The sequence below is a fragment of the Apteryx mantelli genome, chromosome Z, assembly GCF_036417845.1.
Source record: "Apteryx mantelli isolate bAptMan1 chromosome Z, bAptMan1.hap1, whole genome shotgun sequence".
Classification (NCBI taxonomy): domain Eukaryota; kingdom Metazoa; phylum Chordata; class Aves; order Apterygiformes; family Apterygidae; genus Apteryx; species Apteryx mantelli.
Window position 1 is genome coordinate 61,953,292 of NC_090020.1, and position 18,571 is coordinate 61,971,862.

Consider the following 18,571-nt stretch of genomic DNA (forward strand, 5'->3'; position numbering starts at 1 on the left):
ATCAAATAATCTGTTGTATGACTTCTTACTGGCCTGGGTCTCTCTGATTTCTTAAATTAAGCTTTTAGGCAAAGCAGAGGATGTGAACTGTCGGCTGCTTCTGCTCATGACCAATGTTCTGGAGCTGCAGTTCAAATTTCTTCAATGCTCGAGTCACTTGTTTGTTTGTTTGTTTCTTTTAAGCAATTCATCTTAATTTCTTGTTAAACTTGATGACAGGTTATTAAAAAGACATGACGGCTTGATGTGCAGCAAAGTATTTGGTACTTCACAATATTTCTAATTCTCGCAAATGTAGTCTACTTTGAGAATTAAAAAAGGGAGAGTAATGGATTAGAATAAAAGTTTTCTTTGCTTTGAATCTTTGAATGCTAGAAATGATCCTCAACATCTGTACTGTACTGATTTTTAAAGAATAGATCAAAAGAAATCTAAATATACACAGACTTGTGTGAATAAGTAATCCAAGGTATCCTAAAGTATGCTTCATGTGCCCTGTCCTGCAACCTTTTGAAATATAAAAAAAAAAAACCAACCCTATTCATATTCTTAAATAGTAGAAGAATAATGTATATGTTCTACTGTGGAAGTATAGTTATTCAAACAGCTGACTTTCATAAGTGGCTTTAATCATGAGTCGGTTCCAAACTAATTTGTAGAATCTGTGGGGGCAGATTATTAGCTGGTGCAAACTCTTATCCCCATCGAATTATGGAGTTATGACAGCTGAGCTATGACCTAAGAAGCACAGAATTCTTCCAAATTTAACTGATGATTTACAGATTGTATTTTGATTTACAGTTGATATTTACGTAACTGCAGAATGTTAATTATACTCAGCCAGGTTCCTCTCTCTTTGCAATATGGCAAAAGATCCATACTGTCAGCAGCTCCAATCAGCTGTATGTAAAACCATTGCTGCTGGCAGCACGCTACCCCCCTATTTCTAGTCCTCATCTAATGGTGGGGGGGGTGGTGACCCGCTGTTGGCTTTCCCGGCCTTTTGCTGATAGGGTGGTTTCCTGGTTTAGTGAAAAGCAGCTGGGAACTGGCTGTGTAGGATTGATTAAGATCATAAAACTGCGAATGGTTTGATTTGGTTGCCATTATGTTTGACATATAGCTGTGCCAAGCACATATATCATAAAGATTTCCCTCTGAACTGTACTGTTGTTCCCTCTTTGATAAGATCACTTCCTATGTTTTTGCTGTTATAAAATTGTGCGCAGAAAGTAGGTTATCTACAAACGTATGTATGTTGCACTGATACTACAGCTATAAAGGATCTAAAATTCAGCATATACAAAGCATGAATGCTTTCTAATAGGTTCCTTGCACCAGGAATGCTGACCTGTAAGCATACTATCTTTATATTGGCTCATCGAATACTTTGTAATGAAATCCATTATGTAACTTCATCTCTGCTTGAATTCGTTACCTTCCATTCTCCCCACAGAAAATTCTGAAAGGTAGACTTACAAAGTTCTAATTTCTTTTGTATTTAGAAAAAATACAGGTTTCAGTATTCAAGTTGACGATGGTTTCTGAAAAAATTGTCATGAATGTATGCTACTCATGGACACCTGTGGTATTCTGTTTTGCAGATGTTTTCATAAATAAATGTGTTTGTGGAAAAGCATTTCTTGTTTCCTACCTGTCATTCCTTACTCATATTGTGAAGATTAAACTGTTACACTCTTTTACAGATTATTATAAAGTACTGTGCTATCCAGGATTATGACATAGCACTTTGACATCTTTTTTAGGTAAACTGATGTTACTCATTCAGAATCAACAGTTTATAAGGTCTGTAAACTATTTCCTTTTTCCCTAGTTGGAGCCATCAAATGATTTCAGTTCGTGAGGCCAAAGCTATTCCAAGACCTGATGGTATTGAATGGAGAAACAAATTTATTTGTGTGGAAGGTAAAATGTAAAGCTGCATTATCATTTTTAACTGTTAAGACTCCAAATACCTGAATCCGTCACTTGGACTTTACCTCAGTCGTATTTTAATAATGCACACGTGACATTTTTGTAGAAAACAGTGTTACCAATGTAGATTGTTTTGCAGTTATGTAACAGAGTCTCTCTAAAAACATTTGAGAAGGAAGCTTTAAGTTCTATAGTGTTTAAAAATAGTTCTCCTGACCTTTTCTTCAAGAGGACTCATTGACCTGTTGCTTTTGGAACAGGGATCAGGACTTTGAGAAGGAATGGCCTTTATGACAGTAATGTGTGTTTTGCTGTTCTATAAAAATAGTCGTCAGTTTTGCCAAGTTTGAGCTTCTGCAAAAACACAGTGGGCACATAATCAGATTCCTCTCTAAGAATATTCTTTGTTCTAGTAATGCTCTGGCATCTCAAGTTCTAGCAGTGACTGATTGTGCATATGTTGATCCCTTTGTGGCTACTATTTTTGACTGGCTTATGAATGTTTCCACAGTAACTGTATGATGTTCTCCATAACTGGAGGGGTAAACCCAGGCTTTCTTTTGGAGTTGCAGGTCTCAGATATCTTAGCTCTGGTGTAGCTGGGCACTAGCACTATATATGGAACCTGTTTTGTGTCCCCTTGATGTCTTAGGGCTGCCACGGGGAGTCTCCATGGAGAAGGAAAGTGAACAGTTTGCACGCATAGGAGATGAAGCTTGGACCAGGGAAAGAAAAAATAATAAACTAAGAGCAGGATTGTGATGTTAGAGGGGAGAATGAAAAGAAAAGCAGGAAGGGGACTGGGAACTACAGCATAAGCCAGAAATAGTTAACACAAGCAAATAAGAATGGGAAGTGAGAATCAGAAGGCAGCAAGTGAAGGGAAATTGGTTGGAGAAGAGATCATGGATAAGGAACCAAGGTGGAGTGGGAGCAGAATTAGAACCAGTGGCTTAGGACACTTAGTGCTGCTCTTTGCAGAGAATAATTACCTGCTGGTGAAGTTAGCTCTGCTCCACAGAACAACTATCCAACTTAGCTGTAATCATATGGATGAGGGTGCAAAGCCACATGGTAGAATTTCTGTTCTTTGTCTTCTGGAAAAAATCAACTACCAGTCATAGGGAAAAGTACACTGAAAGCTGTTAAAAAGATTGAGATGGCAAAGTCAAGCATGCAGAGTCAAGAAATGTGAGAATTCAAGAGTATCTGCACAGTCGAAATGAATCGGGATAGTGTAGTGCAGACATTGCCAAGGCATTGCCATGCTGACTGTGGGAGGTGGGAATGCTCTGCAGCTGTGTCTGCTGCTCTCACGTGGTGCTGAGCCAGGGTGGTGCAGGGGGCTCTTTCAGGCTTGCTTGCTTGCTCTCTTTCTTTCTTTCTCTCTCTCTCTCTCTCTCTTTCTCTCTCAACATTAGAAAGTGACTGAATAGTTAGTGTTTTCTTCAGTTTGGTTGGAAAATAGAATCTCAGCACAGAAATTAGACATTTTAGAATTTGTATTAAATGTACTTGATTACATATAACTTTTTCTTAAGAGTGCATTTTGCATTTGTACTATTGAAGAAGCAAATGTCTATAGTTGGCACATCTGATTCCTTCCTGTTACCATGTGTTTCAAGACTTTATTAGTGGATTTAATCATCACATATCAAGTTTTTATTAATAATTTTGAAGGAAAAAATTAGATTTCCTATTTCAGCTCAAAGTAGGCTCCATATCTGTAACACCTGTTAAGGTGAACTAGTTTAACAGAAAATAATGTAGATAAACTTCTCTGTATTGTGAGGAGGAGAAGCTTTTAAAAATTGCATAAACATGTTGACATATTCTAGTTTCCAAGTCTTTGTCAGATTTTTCCATTTAATGGACTAAAGTTTCAGTAATTATTTCATATTATTAAAAAAAATTAATATATAATGATAAAACTTAGAAATATGCCTGCAAGTTGCCATAATTCTACATGTAGTGCTATATTTAAGCTTGTTGAAAGAAAAAGTTGTGTTCTGTTTTAATTTCTTTTAATGTGCCTTAATACTGATTCTCACTTGCATTTCTGCTGTTTGAAAATGAATGTAGTATGGGTGCTTTTTTCAGTTACTTTAAGATATGGCAAGCTACTACCATTATGGTGATACCAAGAACGCTGCTTTTAGCGAACGTTTGGGAACATCGCTTGTCAGAAGCTCTAAATTGCTAGTGACTGTTCTGGTTTAGTTTAACTCTTGTCTATATCAAATAGTATCATATATTGTCCTTTTGAAAAAGACACAGTTTGGAAAAACTAGGAACTTGGCAGTTCTGTAAGACAATTAATTGACAGTCATTTAGTGAAAACTGTCTATGCTGTGCCTGATTCATGCCTGTATTTATAAATCTTTCAGCTCTGTGAGAATTTAATCAACATATTCAGTTAAATTCCTTTCTAAAAATAATTCTTCAGAGCTTGTTTTGCTGCAGTTTTGAAGTTTTATGGTTTCTTGTATTTTTGTTAGGGAAGACGATCCTCTTCCCTCAAGTATCACAGCGTTGAAGTTGTTTCACTTTTAATTCTGTGTGAACAAAATAACTTTATGATGGATTCTCACTGACTTTATGCTTAGAAAATGTTAGTGGTGTAAATAGTTGCTGATTGCAAAATTATTCTTGCTGCGTTCCAGGGAATGAGTTTGTCTTTTGACAGTTGGTAAATATGCAAGAAGAATAAAGGGAAGATGTGAGTCAGCTTTTGTGGCTAGGAAGACTGCCTTTTTTTCCCCACTGTCAGTTTTAGAAGACTGTACAGCTTTGCTCTTGTTACTTTTTAAAAGTATTTCTTTGATACAACATTAAATACATAAACATCCTAGCATTAAAGAAACAGTCGACATCAAATGTAAGAAATGTAGAAGAAATGCTCTACTGCTTCACGTGGTAAGGATAAGGAATTCTTAGTAGCAGTAGGTCACTGTATCAAACTATGTGACTAGATTTAGAGGGCTAGATACTTTTATTATTATTATTATTATTTGATTGCCAGTATTCTGCTCCAACGTGGTGCTCCAATGTACGATGCACTCTAGAGTAAAATAAATCTACCTGTAAAGATCCATTAAAATACTTTGTAGGTAGGTGGAAGGAAAAACCTTCTAGGAATATGCTAAATGCAACATTTTTTGCTTGGAACAATCTCCTTGATTGAGAGTGTAAATAGCTTTCAGTATTAAAAGCCCAATGCCATGGAACTTTTTCCAGATTTGAAGTCCCAGTCTCCATAATGTTAAAATCCCTTCTGATGTGTGTTTAATATGTTTGTCACTCCATATGTCTCTATCTAAATAAAAGCAATTCATAACCAACTAAATATAAATGTTACCTGATTTAGCAAAGACTTCTGTCATTCCCTGGCCCTTAAAGACATTCATGCATTCTGCCAGGGTGAAATATGCCACATGTTATTTAAGCATTTTTTTAGTAAGGCAAGAAAAAACTGGATAAAATCTGTTTGTAGTGCGTTGTAGTGAATAGTCTTTGCATCATAATTCTTTACTATCTGTTTATTTACTGTAATGTAGGCAACCATATTAGTAGCAAGGAGTACTTTTAAATCTGTCAATATAAAAAAAGAGTTCCCAACTACTAAGTGTGCTGGCAAAAAAACTGGTAAGCATCAAATAAATTTTTAGTTTGTTGGAAACAGAAGAGGAAAGCCTCAATTTGTCAACTTATGCATAGATAATGTAGAACAGATTTTAACTAATAAAATATATATTTTTATAACTAGTTAATACTTTTTATGTAAAAAGTTGTAAATATTTTACTGTACTTTTCGCATTTCACTGAGAAGCTATTGAATGACATGAATCTGAAGTGGACAGTTCCAAGAGGGGATATGTGCAGTAAGTTTCAAAACATTTTTAATATGCCAAATCATATTCTAATAGGTCATCTCAAACTATTAAGCAGTCACAAATAATTACAGATGCATGAATTCAGCACAGCCATAGCATACTTTGGAAATAATAGTTTGATTTTTTTATTGCGAATTACATAATATTAGCGTGTTTGGGGGTTTTGGGAGAGGAATGAATAGTATGTATACATAGAGATGCAGAAGCAAAGTGGACTCAGCTGCTAAAAACCCTCTTGGGATGTAATGATATGTTGACTCCTCTTTTTTTTTCTGCCTGATTACTTGCTCAGTGAAGACAGCCTAATGCTAGTGTTCTTAATGCTTTTAATGTTTGTGTTTGATCTTGCAGAGCCTTTTGATGGGACAAACACAGCTAGAGCTGTACATGAAAAACAGAAGTTTGACATTATCAAAGATGAATTTATGAAGGTAAAAATTGCGTCCAATTTAATTTTTCCAGGCACTTTGGTTTTCAAGATATTTGTGCAAATGGTGGTCAGTGAACCTGCCTGTTTCTGATGTTATGATTGCTTTTATACTTTGTTTTTTATAAATATATGTGTGTGTGTGTGTGTGTGTGTGTGTATAAATGTATTCTGAAAAATTGGGGGGGGAGGGGGAAATTATGTAGTAAAAGTATTTATTAATGTCTGTATACTACTAAGGATCTGGCTTAAGTTGAAATTGGTGCCTAAAATAGTAAACCTTTTGTCTTACAATTATAAATTTTACACCTGAAGATATTTTAATGATAGTTGATAGCTTTAGAATCATAACTTTTTCTGCATTCATTATTTCAAAGCTGTATATATATGTCTATCCCATAATTTGTTGGAAATATACTGCTTTTTCCAGCAAAAAGGAAATGAATGCCAGATATTTGCACTAAAACAAATGTTTTAAGGTGTTGTCTTTATATAGTCAGAAAAGAGTGACTTTTTGCTTTGCTGTTCTGTTCAGAAAAGTCAGTTACCTTGTATTTAGCCATTTAAGCATATAAAATACTGAATTGTTCACACTTCTTTACACAAAATATTTGATTTTGTGTATTTGCTACAGCCAACTACAAAGTAGTTTGGGCTCACACACTGTGAAATCAGAGTGAACTTTCTTTTCAGAGTTCTCAATTAAAAATGGTTTTAAAGCCATGCGGCTTTCCGAAAAAATGTCCTAGCTGTAGTTTGGTTCAAAATATCTGGAAACGTATATGCTAGAATGTTATGGCCCTGAAAACATTTCATCCTTATTAGGAACCATAAGGAATGACAGTTGCTTAAAACAACAAGTACTTATGATTGTCTCTCCCCCCCACACCACCTTTTTTTTTTTTTTTTTTTTTTTTTTTTTTTAAACACCCTAAGGAAAGGAATCTATTTGTCTCATTGCCATTGAGAGATCATTCTTCCCATAAGGGGATTTCATGACACATTGTGGTTAAAATGGGCTCTGCGTGAAGACAGGAGGTTCAGTGCAATTATTTGCAGGTTCATGGCCTAAGAGATAGACAGAGTTGTCCTGGAATCCAGGACAGAATACAGAAAAAAGTGGGAATAACCTATTTTAAAGACATACTTATAAGCTCTGGAAATGTCAGAGGATAACTTCTTATATCAGGTGCTTTCACATGTGTGAATTTGAGACAATCATTTTTCAGTCAGAATATCAATGTAATGCTTAAAGAATGTTAACATCTCAGTCTCCACAAATCCTCTGTCTTCTTGAAAGGATATACATTTCTCAACGGTTCATTGCATTTTGTGCATCTTTGGATTGTTCCTCCCTAAGAAATATCTTTTCAAGGGGGGGAAAATACCTTTTTTTTTTTTTTTTTTTTTGTGGATCTGTGGGGCTTAATGCTTACAATGGTATTTAAGTATTAATGGCAAAGATGATGATTTAGCCTTTTAAAACCTTGTACTTTTTTCCCAGTCTTGGCAGATATTACGAGACAAGAAAGACTTGAACTGTATATTACCTTTAAGAACAACCATACAGAAAAGATAACCAACTTCTTTCATTTCCTCCTTATTGGATCCTGCTGAAATAAAGAACAGTATCAAAATCAAGATGCAGTTACCCCATGGTTTTTTATGACGTGTTTTTCTCTTTAAACTTTTGTTAAGGAAATGTTTATAAGAAAGATTGCATATTTTATTATTCACATTTGTTAATACAGCTGTTCATTCAAAGCTATGTTTTCTGAAAATGCTTGCATTGTTGACTTCTAGAAGAGACTGTTGTGACTCAAAAAGCAGCCCACAGGAATAAATCCATTTTAAGGAAAGTATTGGAATATATTGACTTGTTGTTTCCATAATCTGTGTAATCATTAATTCAGACACATTTAACCATGAAATAAAGGAATTCAGAGCTAAACAATGTATGAGTCTGACTGTATCCTTAAGGCATTGCACACAATACACACTTCCTTAATGAACAGACAGCCTGTGCTTTACATCTGCTTAACGCAATATGCACTTTTGCTCAACTTGGCACCTTCCAATTTTATTTCCCTTTACATGGAACAACAAGCAACAGTTTATGAAAATTAAACTAGATTATATTTGGTGGTGTTCTGGATACCAGGAACTGTAATCTAAACTGGAATTTTCAAGCAGCAGATCTACTACAAAAAAGTTGAAATAAAAAATGACAAATCAATATATGTAAATACTTCATATTCACACAGAGTCGTTCAGATACCTTTTAGTGCTTTCTTTTACATATTTGAAGTAGTAGTGATATCTGCAAACACCCCCCCCACACACAATAAGCTGGGCTTTTGTTTTAATTTTGTGTAAATATTTGTAAATTGGTCAGCTACTGTAAATTAAATTTAAATAAGTAATCTTGAAAATTTTAGCTTTTTCCAAAAAAAAGTTGTGGAACTTCTTTTAGACCTGCTGTAGCACAGTTTGTGCCTCTCATGTATTTGTTATTGAAGACCAATTCATTGTTAAAACTGTACTTATCATTGATGTCAAATTCATATTTTCATTTTTTAAGTTTAATATTTTGTATGGTGTCCAGTGGAATAAAGTTTATATGGAAAATACAGCTCTTTTTCCTAGTTTGATGTTATTTTGTATTGGATAGTCTAAATATTTGCTATTTCCTATAACTATGTAGAAGAGGAAATGCTATGTATAGGTCAAGGTCCTTGTTAAAAATCATAAACTTCTGTACAGCTGTTTTGCACTGCATCTGTGTACAGATAAGTTTCATCCACTGCTGTTTCTAATGAGATTCTGAAAGCCCTTATAACAATGTAAAATAACAAGCAATGTCTTTTTTCTTGTGCAGATTGTAAATTTTAATTTAAGTTTTTGAATTTGAAGTTCTAGAAACTGTAAACTATTTGCCTACTGTGAGGTTACTTGATCACAATCAAGTGTGTGTGCTTAGTTTATCTAATATTTTGGCTTGCTTTTTAAAACAGCTTCCTTCTACAGTTTATTGGACTCTGGCAATCCACAAAAACGTTCTCATTCCATGTATATGTTCCCCCTCACTACCCCTCCTCTTAGTAAGGTGGTAGACTTGGTCTCAGTGAAACATTCACTTTATAAATTACCTGTTTGATGTAAAATGCAACCAAAGTTTTTTAGTACAGAATCATGCCTGGATTCTAAGATGTTCTGCAAGCCCTAGATGGATTTTTATAATATGCCCTTTTAAAAGGTGGTGGCTCTCTCTCTACAAAATTTTCTCTAAATAAGATAACTAGGCAGGGACATACATGTTCAAACTTGGAAAAATTGCATTTTGAGTGAGCTGGATGTGAGGTATGAGACTGTATATGTATGTCTGTCTCATAAGACTTTTCATCTGAGAATTTTGCAGTAGAAAGAAAAATAAATGTCACCTAAGGAGTTAACATATCCCACACTTTATTGTGCTATGTTTGAAATTGCTTTTTCGCATCTGTTTTAAAATAGACAAAAAAAATTCTCTAATTTTCCTGCAACTTGATAATAATTGGCCTGTAGACCCACCAAGTCGATGATTCTTTTAATACAAGCCAAGATCTGTAACTACAATGGCCTGTGCATTTAAAAAGAATCTTATTGCAATTTTGTTCTTACATTCTCGTACTTTTGATAATCTCTATTTATAGTCCAGATGATGATTCTCCTGAATGTAGGGGGACAGATGTGTTCATTGCATCCTGTCTTAACAACAGAAAACTCCCCGGTAACTTACCGTGTGTTAGCTAAGCTGCAGGTACCATCCAATGACAAATGCAAGGTGATGTGTCTTGGTCTAGCTGAGTGGCCACACAGAGTACTGTCATATTCCTATGCAAGATAATCTCTCTGTAGCTATTTGCAAGTGGTTCATCCGGCAAAAGCGCAGAGAGTGGCAGTGTTCGCATATATTAAAGAGCAGCCTGAGTGATTCAGAAAGCAAATTTTACCAAATTCATATTGTAGTATTCTTCCCTCAAGCCAAACAAAAGCAGCAGCACTTTCTGTGGAAATGCCAGACAACTGGAACAACAACCAGTGAACGTAATGAGACTTGTTACATAGTGGGCTGTAACTTTTGACAGAAAATATCAGATAGAATATCACAAAATAAATTGTTTTGGGATGAGAGTGGAGGTTCTACATAGGCTGAAGGTGTTGAGAGAAGATTTAATGACCCAGATTTTTATCTACTCTGGGCAGGTATCCAGAGTGAGGAATCCACTAATGGCTATCATAAATCTTAGTGTTAATGCAAAGTTTTCCCCTTCTCCTCTACTTCAAAATAAAAGCCTTGGTGTACTCCCTATGGGGACTTAGGAATAGTCTTTTGGGAGACCTTCTGCGAAAGGTCTGTTTTTTCATGGCAGATCAAGGTCTCAGTGTCTGTGCAAGATGACAGCATCTTTGAGGCTTCTCACTGGCTTGAAGAAAAATGCTTTAATTCAGCTCTGTTATTTTAGGAGCAGCTTCGACTAGTAACTTTGGCATTGGTTTCATGTGTCATTTCTCACTTTATATGATGTCAGAACTTGCTAAAGTCTCATATTGGATTTTAGGAACTCTCTTTAGTCTTCTAGCCATGCTTTTAATAGAGGCTCAGATTTGTATGGGAGAACCAAATGACTCTGGGAGCAAGAGCCTCCCATTTATTAACAGTAGTACCAAAATTGGCATAGGCTGTGTACTGTGAAATGTAGTTTATCTTGCTGTTTTCTTGCTCTGGGTTCTCCTTAAATGTGTTTTGAACCAACTTGGGGAAAAAAATAGCATTGAATAAAGCACACATAATGTAGTCTGTGTATCTTAAGGTGTTTTGATGTTATGAGAGGTTGTTTTTAAGAAATCCTTTACAAAGAATTCAATGTGTAATGGTTTTGAGAATCAAACTGAAGGATGACATGGTGATTTGGGAGAAATAGGGTGAAATGTTTATCCAGCAGCCATAGTAAATGGATGCAAGAGGAATTGTAGTCAACTTAAAGTAGCCTTTGTGAAGAGCACCCTGAACGCCTATTTAAAAGCAATGCTTTACTTGAACTTAGGTTTCTGGACCCAATTCATGGTATATTTGGTGTTAAATATAAGTCTATCAGACAATGTCACTCTTGATTCAATGGGCTGCTCTTCTTGCTTTGGGGTTCTCATGTATATTTTGTAGAGTTCTTGTTTTCACTAGGAATCCTGTTGATCTGTTAATCCTTGTATGTACTGATATACATCTTTCACTCTTACATTTATTACACAGAGAGTATGATGCTTGTAAGAAGAGCATAAAAGAGCATGCTATTTTGGTCTACTTACAGGTCAAGTTGAGTTGTGAGAAATACACCAGCTCTGAAAATGGCTTGAATGGGTCCTGGTAAAAGGGTTGTCACCTTCCTCTTGTGTTGAAGATTGAATCAAAACTTGTGTAATGTACATATAAATGCTCTATAAGCATTCTGGCAAGACTGCAATACTGTTGTCTTCCATATGTAAGGAATACCTTAAAAGCAAAATCACCATTGTGCTGAGTTCCCTGATGCTGTGCTCATGATAAAATCTGGAGTTTAATTTTAGTATCCATTTTCAGGACACTTGTTTAAGAAGTTATGTTTTGGTATAGAGTATGCCTTGTAAATTGTGTACCATAGGCCTTAGTGGGTAGCTTGGGGGAAAATGTTGTTTTTTCTGTACATGCTGTTTAGGTAATATTTTACAACATGTAAATTTGTCAGTAGAATTTTAATTTTGCATTGCAGGGAAAGCTTGTATTTGGAAATACCAGCTTGGGTATTTCCATTCTTATAACTCTAGGGTGAGTTTGCTGATTGATTTGCAACCAGTCGTTTATTTGAAGATTCAAAAAAGGAAAAATGGGAATAGAGTTATACTGTGTATACAATATTTATACCTGAAAACGTTTGGAAGTTCTTTATTTATAGTCTGAGTCTGACTGTGTGTCTCTGCTATTAAAAAAAAAAAAAAAAAAAAAAGATTTCTTTGGTTAGTACAGTCTGGAAATGTTTCCATTTCCAAATGCTGTGAAAAGCACTGCATTTTGAATGAAAATGGAGAATAATAAAGGACAGAGGTGACTTAACGTAAACTCTAGCTAGTGATAGTGTTTGTCCTGGCTTCCAATTGATGCTGGTTCCAGCCCGCTGGAAGGGGAGGAGAGGAAGTTTGAAATGCCCTGTGAATGAATGCCTCAGCAAATTTAGGGGTTCAAATGCATTCTCCGCACATCGTTAAAAATGACAGTGCCTCTGATGCCTCTTACAGTACTGTATTAATTAAATAGGTGCGTGCTAGGCTCATCCACTAGTAACTTTATCCGACCTTTCTAAGCAGGCGGGCTGGGTTCCGCAACGCGCTTTGGGACGTGCTAACTCCGCGTTTGCGCCGCGACGCGGGAGCACCGTGCGCGCAGGCCGCGGGGTCGAGCGCCCTCGCCGCTGCAGGTGCCCCGGCGCAGGCGCCCGGCTGGTGCTAGGACCCAGGGCCGTCGCGGCAGCGCCCCGGCGCGTAACTTTGCCGCGTGCTATTTAAAGGCTGCCCCGAGCGCGGCGCGGCGCCGCGGGGCATGAGAGCTGCTGCGGGCAGCCGCGGGGGGCGCGGGGCCGCGGGCGGGAACCTCCGGCGAGGGCCTGAGCTGCGCGCGGCATGGAGGGCTGCCGCGGCGCGGAGCGCGACGGGGCCGCCGGGGCCTCCGAGGCCTCCTCCGTCCTAGAGGACGAGGAGGCGGAGGAGGAGGAGGCGGAGGAGGAGGAGGAGGAGGAGGAGGCGGCGGCGGCGGCTGCTGCTGCTGCAGATCCCGAGGAGGCAGAGGAGCTGGCTAGCAGGTACGGCCTCCCGGAGAGGCGCGCCGCCTCCGACCGAGCCGACGGCTTCGGCGCAAAGTGCGGCCCTGGGCGAACGCTCGCCTTTGGGCCTAGTTTGGGTTTACTGCCTTTTTTCCCCCCTCCTTCCCTCTTCCCTTTTCCTCTTTTTGACCGCAACTGCTAACGTGTGTGGGTGGTGTTAATGGGGGTGTTTCTGAGGAATACGGCTGTAATTAAGTTTTGTGCAGCAACTGCCTGCCCTTAGCTCTCTGAAAGCTTTTCTATTTAAAGAGCCTCCGGCGTGCCAGCTCCAGTGGCGTCGCCCTCTGCTCCTCCCTTTCTGGCTGGCTCTTTGTCACGTATTGATCTTAAATGCCCTGGGGAGTTGCCTCTCAGTGAGAAAATGGTCAAATATTGTAAAGGTGCATTTTAATTTGTGCCTTCTACTGTCCTTTCGTCCTCCCCGCTTGTCCCTCCCTCTTTGGCCTCTCCTTTCCCAAGAAAGGAAAAACTTGCTCTAAACGTTCTCCACCAAGGATCAGGATTTGCGTGGCCGATTTTGGGGCTGGAATGAGGGATATGTGTAATATCATACACATATCATACACATATCATACACACTTTGATTTTTAATAAGTCTCGCGTTGAAACTGTTTGTTGTCCTAATGTTGCATTCCTGCAACAAGGAAAACGTGGCGAGAGAAGTCGGCTCACTCCAGCGTGCCCAGGCAGGATCAGGCTCCGTGGTGTGTGGGACCTCTGCAATCTGATCCGTGCAGGCAGGCTCCCTTGGCCACGCACACAGCGCCGGGGTCAAGAAGAGACAGCGAGGCCTGAAAGTGCACCTGGGGGTATCACATTGCAGGATTTCTTCCATATCTTGAGCAAAGCCTATCGGTTTTAAGCGGGTACTGTAGAAAGAGCCCAAAACAGTAATGTTAATGTTTTTCTTAAGAAATTTGGGGCATACAGTTCCTAAAACCTAAGTGCTGTAGAGCCATTCTTTATTTACAACCCTCTGAGTATACCACACTGCAAAGCTCTTTCTAGCTTTACTGATCTTTGTTGGAAGCGTAAGAGAGCAGAAAAGAGGTGGTGGGACTCTCTGCACATCCTAAACCATCCTGAGAGCTGTGGGAAGGAGAATGGAGGCCAGGACACTAGGAAACCATCCTTGCAGCCAGAAGGAAGAAGCTAGTTTTCCAGAGAAATGGGCAGATACCCCCAAAAGCAAAAGCTAATTTTCTTCTGAGGGATGTTTCGCTTTTCAGCTGCATCCTGGCAGAGGATGAACTACATAACTAAAAAGGTTAATTGCACATGTGTATAACAATAACCGTACAAGAAAACCAACTGCAGCCAATGGAAAGGAGTTACTCACTGCAGACAGTTAAAACACAGTCAATCAACTGGATATTTTTAATGCCATCTGCAATTAAATAGCAAATACTACTATTCAAATTTAAAACACAGGTAGGAATGTTTAACATCCCCCTTAAAGGGTGTGCTTACCGTCGCAGTTAGCTCGCTGCCAGTCCTGGGAGGGTGGCTTTTATTCGGGGCCTGTCTGCAGACCTCCTGGCTGGGAGCCTCTGCAACACAAGCTCAGGCCTTGCATCTCAAGGACATTAAATTTGGTGTTTGACTAAATCACAGCAGTCGTTCCCTTTAGCTCTCAGTATTGCTAAGTATTGTGTGGTTCATTATCTACCCTTACTCAGTTTGATAATGAGATAGGTCAGAGTTTACTAGAGAGGCTTTTAGACAGCTATGCTCTGGGGTGACTGAGTATATTTAACTATACCATACTATTGAACTTTGACTAGTTTAATTAGTCTAATGAAGATGTAAAATTTTTAGTTTTGGCACAGATACAGTACCAGTACTGAGAGCTCAGAAATAGCTTATTAAAGCGTTAAAGAATCAGTTTTATTTAACGTAAGTTTTGCAAATGTCAGCATGGCTATTGAGCTTTAGGTCCCCTCCAATGCTTACTGTCCATGCAGAACTCTGAGGAAGCATTGGCTAAGTAAGGATAGCAGGGCCAAGCCCAGAAGATTTGCTCGTTCATCTGCAACTTAATTATTAGTTGATAAACATGTTTTAAAGCCCCTACTGCAGAATAGAATTTCTTCAGTGGTTTGAAAATACATCTTAGAGGAGATGTGACCAATACCTAAACTTGGCTAAAGACAGTCTGTGCTGGACCCTGATGTCACTGGTTTATTTTTAAGACCTCCGAGCTGCCTGCTGCTTTGCTGTTTCTGTTCTCCGCACAGCTGAATAGCACCTGATTCTGCAACGCTGCGACCAGCAGGAAACTGCTTGCTGCCTTCTGTTTCTATTGAAATGGATGTAATCTCTCTCGAGCATGCTAAGCATTGCCATTCCTATTTTATAAAAGCATTACGCCACAAAGCGGCTGGCCCAAGGTCAGAAAGCGCTTGCGGGGCAGGGTCAGAGGAGTCTCCCAGAGAGGCCCCCAGGACCCTGATCCCTCCATGTCGCTGGCAAACCCCAGGGCTGGCCTGCGCCACTGCTGCTCCCGTCCCTCTGCCGCAGCTGCGGGAGCTGGGGCTGCAGTTCCCCTCGCCAAGAAAGTGCGTTCCTCTAGGAAACCTCCCACAATCCAGAAGCTTCTTCTGAGTGTATAAAAAAACAACCAACCAAACAAACAAAAAAACTGCAGCAGACTTATGACTTGCCCAACAATTACGATGTCTGCTCATAAAGAGCGGAGAAGTTGGGGGTTTATGTCTTTATTAATCTTTTCAATGTAATCTTTAAACTGTTGTGCATTTTCTAATACAGTTTTTTCATACAAACAGTAAGACTAACATGCAGTGTCAGAACGGGTTATGAGGATGGAATAAGGCATCGTGTCCTTGTCTGCAAAAATAACCCCCCTCTGTTCAGAGGGGTTGTGCAGCATGTTCTGGCCTTTGGGTGCTTTACTGTGGGAGATGATCATCTTGATGGATGTCTATTGTTTCTAGCGCCATGTAGAATTAATAGTTTAAATAGTGAAAATATTTTGGAAGGATGTGTTGAGTATTTCTGAGAAAATAGCAGACATGAGTATGAAGTTAACAGGTTTTAATTTTTGTATTGTTAACTGTGAGACTAAAGTCCAACTGTAGAAGGATAATACCTAACTGATCTTCCTATCCACAAGAATATCTGTCTCTGTCAAATTTATCTGATTTGCATTACAAGGCAGCTGATGTTACGTAGTTCTGTCTCTTATACTTTTCCAAACTGATTTCCTTTTCGGTGAGAAAGTGTCAGGATGTGTCTGTATACAGAGCTTGTATTAAAATGGCTCTGCAGCCAGTTTATATGCACTTCCCTGTAGCTGGCTGGAGTGGATATTTATCGATTCATTTAGAGATAATCTCTGACCAGTAAATGGGGAGAAAAACCTGGAGCTCTGGAAATTGGCTTTTTTTTTTTTTTTTTTTTTTTTGATGAAGCTGTCCTTTCAAAGGAGCCATAGGAAGATCTGAGGTGTGGAGGCTTTGGAGTCAGGTCTAGTTTGGGATAAGCAGTGAAATGGATGAAAGGGGAGGCTGAGTGGAGAAGCAGCCTGCCCGCACTGCGTGGGAAGCTGCAGCGCCCAAGCAAGTGAAGGAGATGCATGACAGCAGATGGGGTGGTGGGGAGGAACGGGATGGGAAGGGCCATGCTGGTGACTTTGTTTACAAGGAAAAGTTCGCCATACCCTCCCCAAAGTGAAGTAAGAAAGATGTGGGGAAGGGGTGTATAACTTCAGTTTTCTCTCCTAGACCAGGGAGTGCCTGAGTTGGGTTAAAGCAGCATCTTTGCAAAGACAAGGAATGAAGTAGTGTGTCGCATGGGAACACGTGTTGTTTGGCAGGCTGGGTGCTGCTGAAATAGAGATAGTTTTTGTACGCTCTATCACACACAAGATTAGTTAAATTTGCCAGCTGAAACACTTGGGAAAAACCCTCCACTCTATGTTTTCAAGCTCTGCCTACTGGCTGAAGAAAAAGCAAGTCAAAGTATGTATTTCTGGCCATAACTGTTTATGAAGGACTGAACTTTATGCACGTAATAATTTTTAGTTATCTCAAGCAAAGAGGCCAAATGTATACCTGTAATCACAGGTAGTGGGGATGTTTTGCAATATCTATATGAATGAAACATGTGAAAAGTCTTGCTGTAGTTTTTGTTTTCTATCAGAGGGTACAGAGGGAGGTTAAATAGATCAGTTGGAGTGGGAGCACTGCTCTGTTCTGCATGTTTTTTGGTTTTTTTTGGTAAAACCAGGTAGTGTGGAAAAATAGGTTAAAAAATGAAGGCTACTTATATGTTGAAGAAACTAAAAATAAAAAATCAGGCATCTCTTAGAGTGGACCCAAACAAACCTTGATGCCTTCCTCAGTACTAATGCTATTGGGTTTTTTTTTTTTTTGTTTGTTTGTTTTTTGTTTTTTTTTTTTGCTATGCACAAGTCAAGCTAATATCAAGCCATGACACTGGCAAAGGAAAAACTAGCAGCAAAGTTGATATAGATTTATTTGCTTTGTATTATCTTCCCTTTTGGAGCTTTTTTTGGGGGGGGGGGGAGAGTAGTACACCTAGGTAGGTGATTGCTTGTACACACTGGGTTTTTAGGCTTTGGTTTTGTTTGGAGGTAGAAGGTCATTTTGGCTAAGACCTCATTATTTGGTATTGCACTGTCAGACTCGCACTGAATCGTGGGCTGTAGGCCAGGCTGTCCTGCCAGGCATGGTCTTCAGGCCAGCCTGGTCAGCAGAGCTGGCTTTCAGTCCCATCACCGGACTGTGGAGAGCGCGTTGTCCTCCGGCGAGTGGCCAGGCTGTGGTAACGGGCTGTGAGGACCTCAGCCTGGCCCAGCCCCGTGCAGCTCCTGCCTGCTGCGCTCCTGTGAGCAAAGTCCCCTAGGCACAGAAACGTAGCCTTCGCGGCACTCCAAGTGTTAGCAGCGTTAGAGGTACTGTTTTCTTCCAATAGACACCAAGCCATTTTTGCCTCTTACAAAATCTCACGGTTTGGCGAGTTTGTTGGATCTGGATATTACAGCTCTCCTCAGAGTTTCCTGTTCTCTCCTGTGGAAGGTCTTTGTCCTCTGCTGTGCGGTCAGCGCCCTTCGGAGCGGCTCTGAGCGCCCCGTCGGGATCTGCCTGGTGTCCGCAGCACCCTCGCGGAGCTGAGTGCCAGCCTGCGGCGGTCCATCAGGCTGGTTTGGCTTTGCAGATCCCGTGGGCAGGAGCCCACGTTTCTTCACTTTTGTTTAAGGAGGTGCTTTATCTCAATCACGTAGGAAGTGACCCCTCCCTCTGGTTAGTAGAAGTTGGACCTTGCGCAGCCGCAGGTTTGCACCCTTCCATGAGAACGACTGAGATTCACCTCGGCATCGCTGGCTCTGCTCTGCTGAAACCTCTGCCTTTGCTGGCAGATACTCTGCTTTTCTTCCCATCAGC

At 39.5% G+C, this 18,571-nt stretch overlaps 2 protein-coding genes across 4 annotated transcripts in view; both read left to right on the top strand.

The window, feature by feature from the left end:
- Positions 1-8,887, top strand: part of TENT2 (terminal nucleotidyltransferase 2) — a 47,385-nt gene extending 38,498 nt beyond the window's left edge. For 2 of the 3 annotated variants that reach the window (XM_067316175.1, XM_067316176.1), the window contains exons 13-15: positions 1,835-1,926; positions 6,180-6,259; positions 7,760-8,887. In XM_067316175.1, the coding sequence (XP_067172276.1) occupies positions 1,835-1,926; positions 6,180-6,259; positions 7,760-7,834 (247 nt within the window). In that variant the 3' untranslated portion in view covers positions 7,835-8,887. Of the gene's footprint in view, positions 1-1,834; positions 1,927-5,764; positions 5,817-6,179; positions 6,260-7,759 lie in introns of those variants that run through there. The other variant, XM_067316177.1, reaches the window with a different exon arrangement.
- Positions 8,888-12,945: 4,058 nt separating this feature from the next.
- CMYA5 (cardiomyopathy associated 5) overlaps positions 12,946-18,571 on the top strand; it is a 47,162-nt gene continuing 41,536 nt past the window's right edge. The window contains exon 1 of the mRNA XM_067315264.1: positions 12,946-13,124. Within this exon, the coding sequence (XP_067171365.1) occupies positions 12,946-13,124 (179 nt within the window). The remainder of the gene's footprint in view (positions 13,125-18,571) is intronic.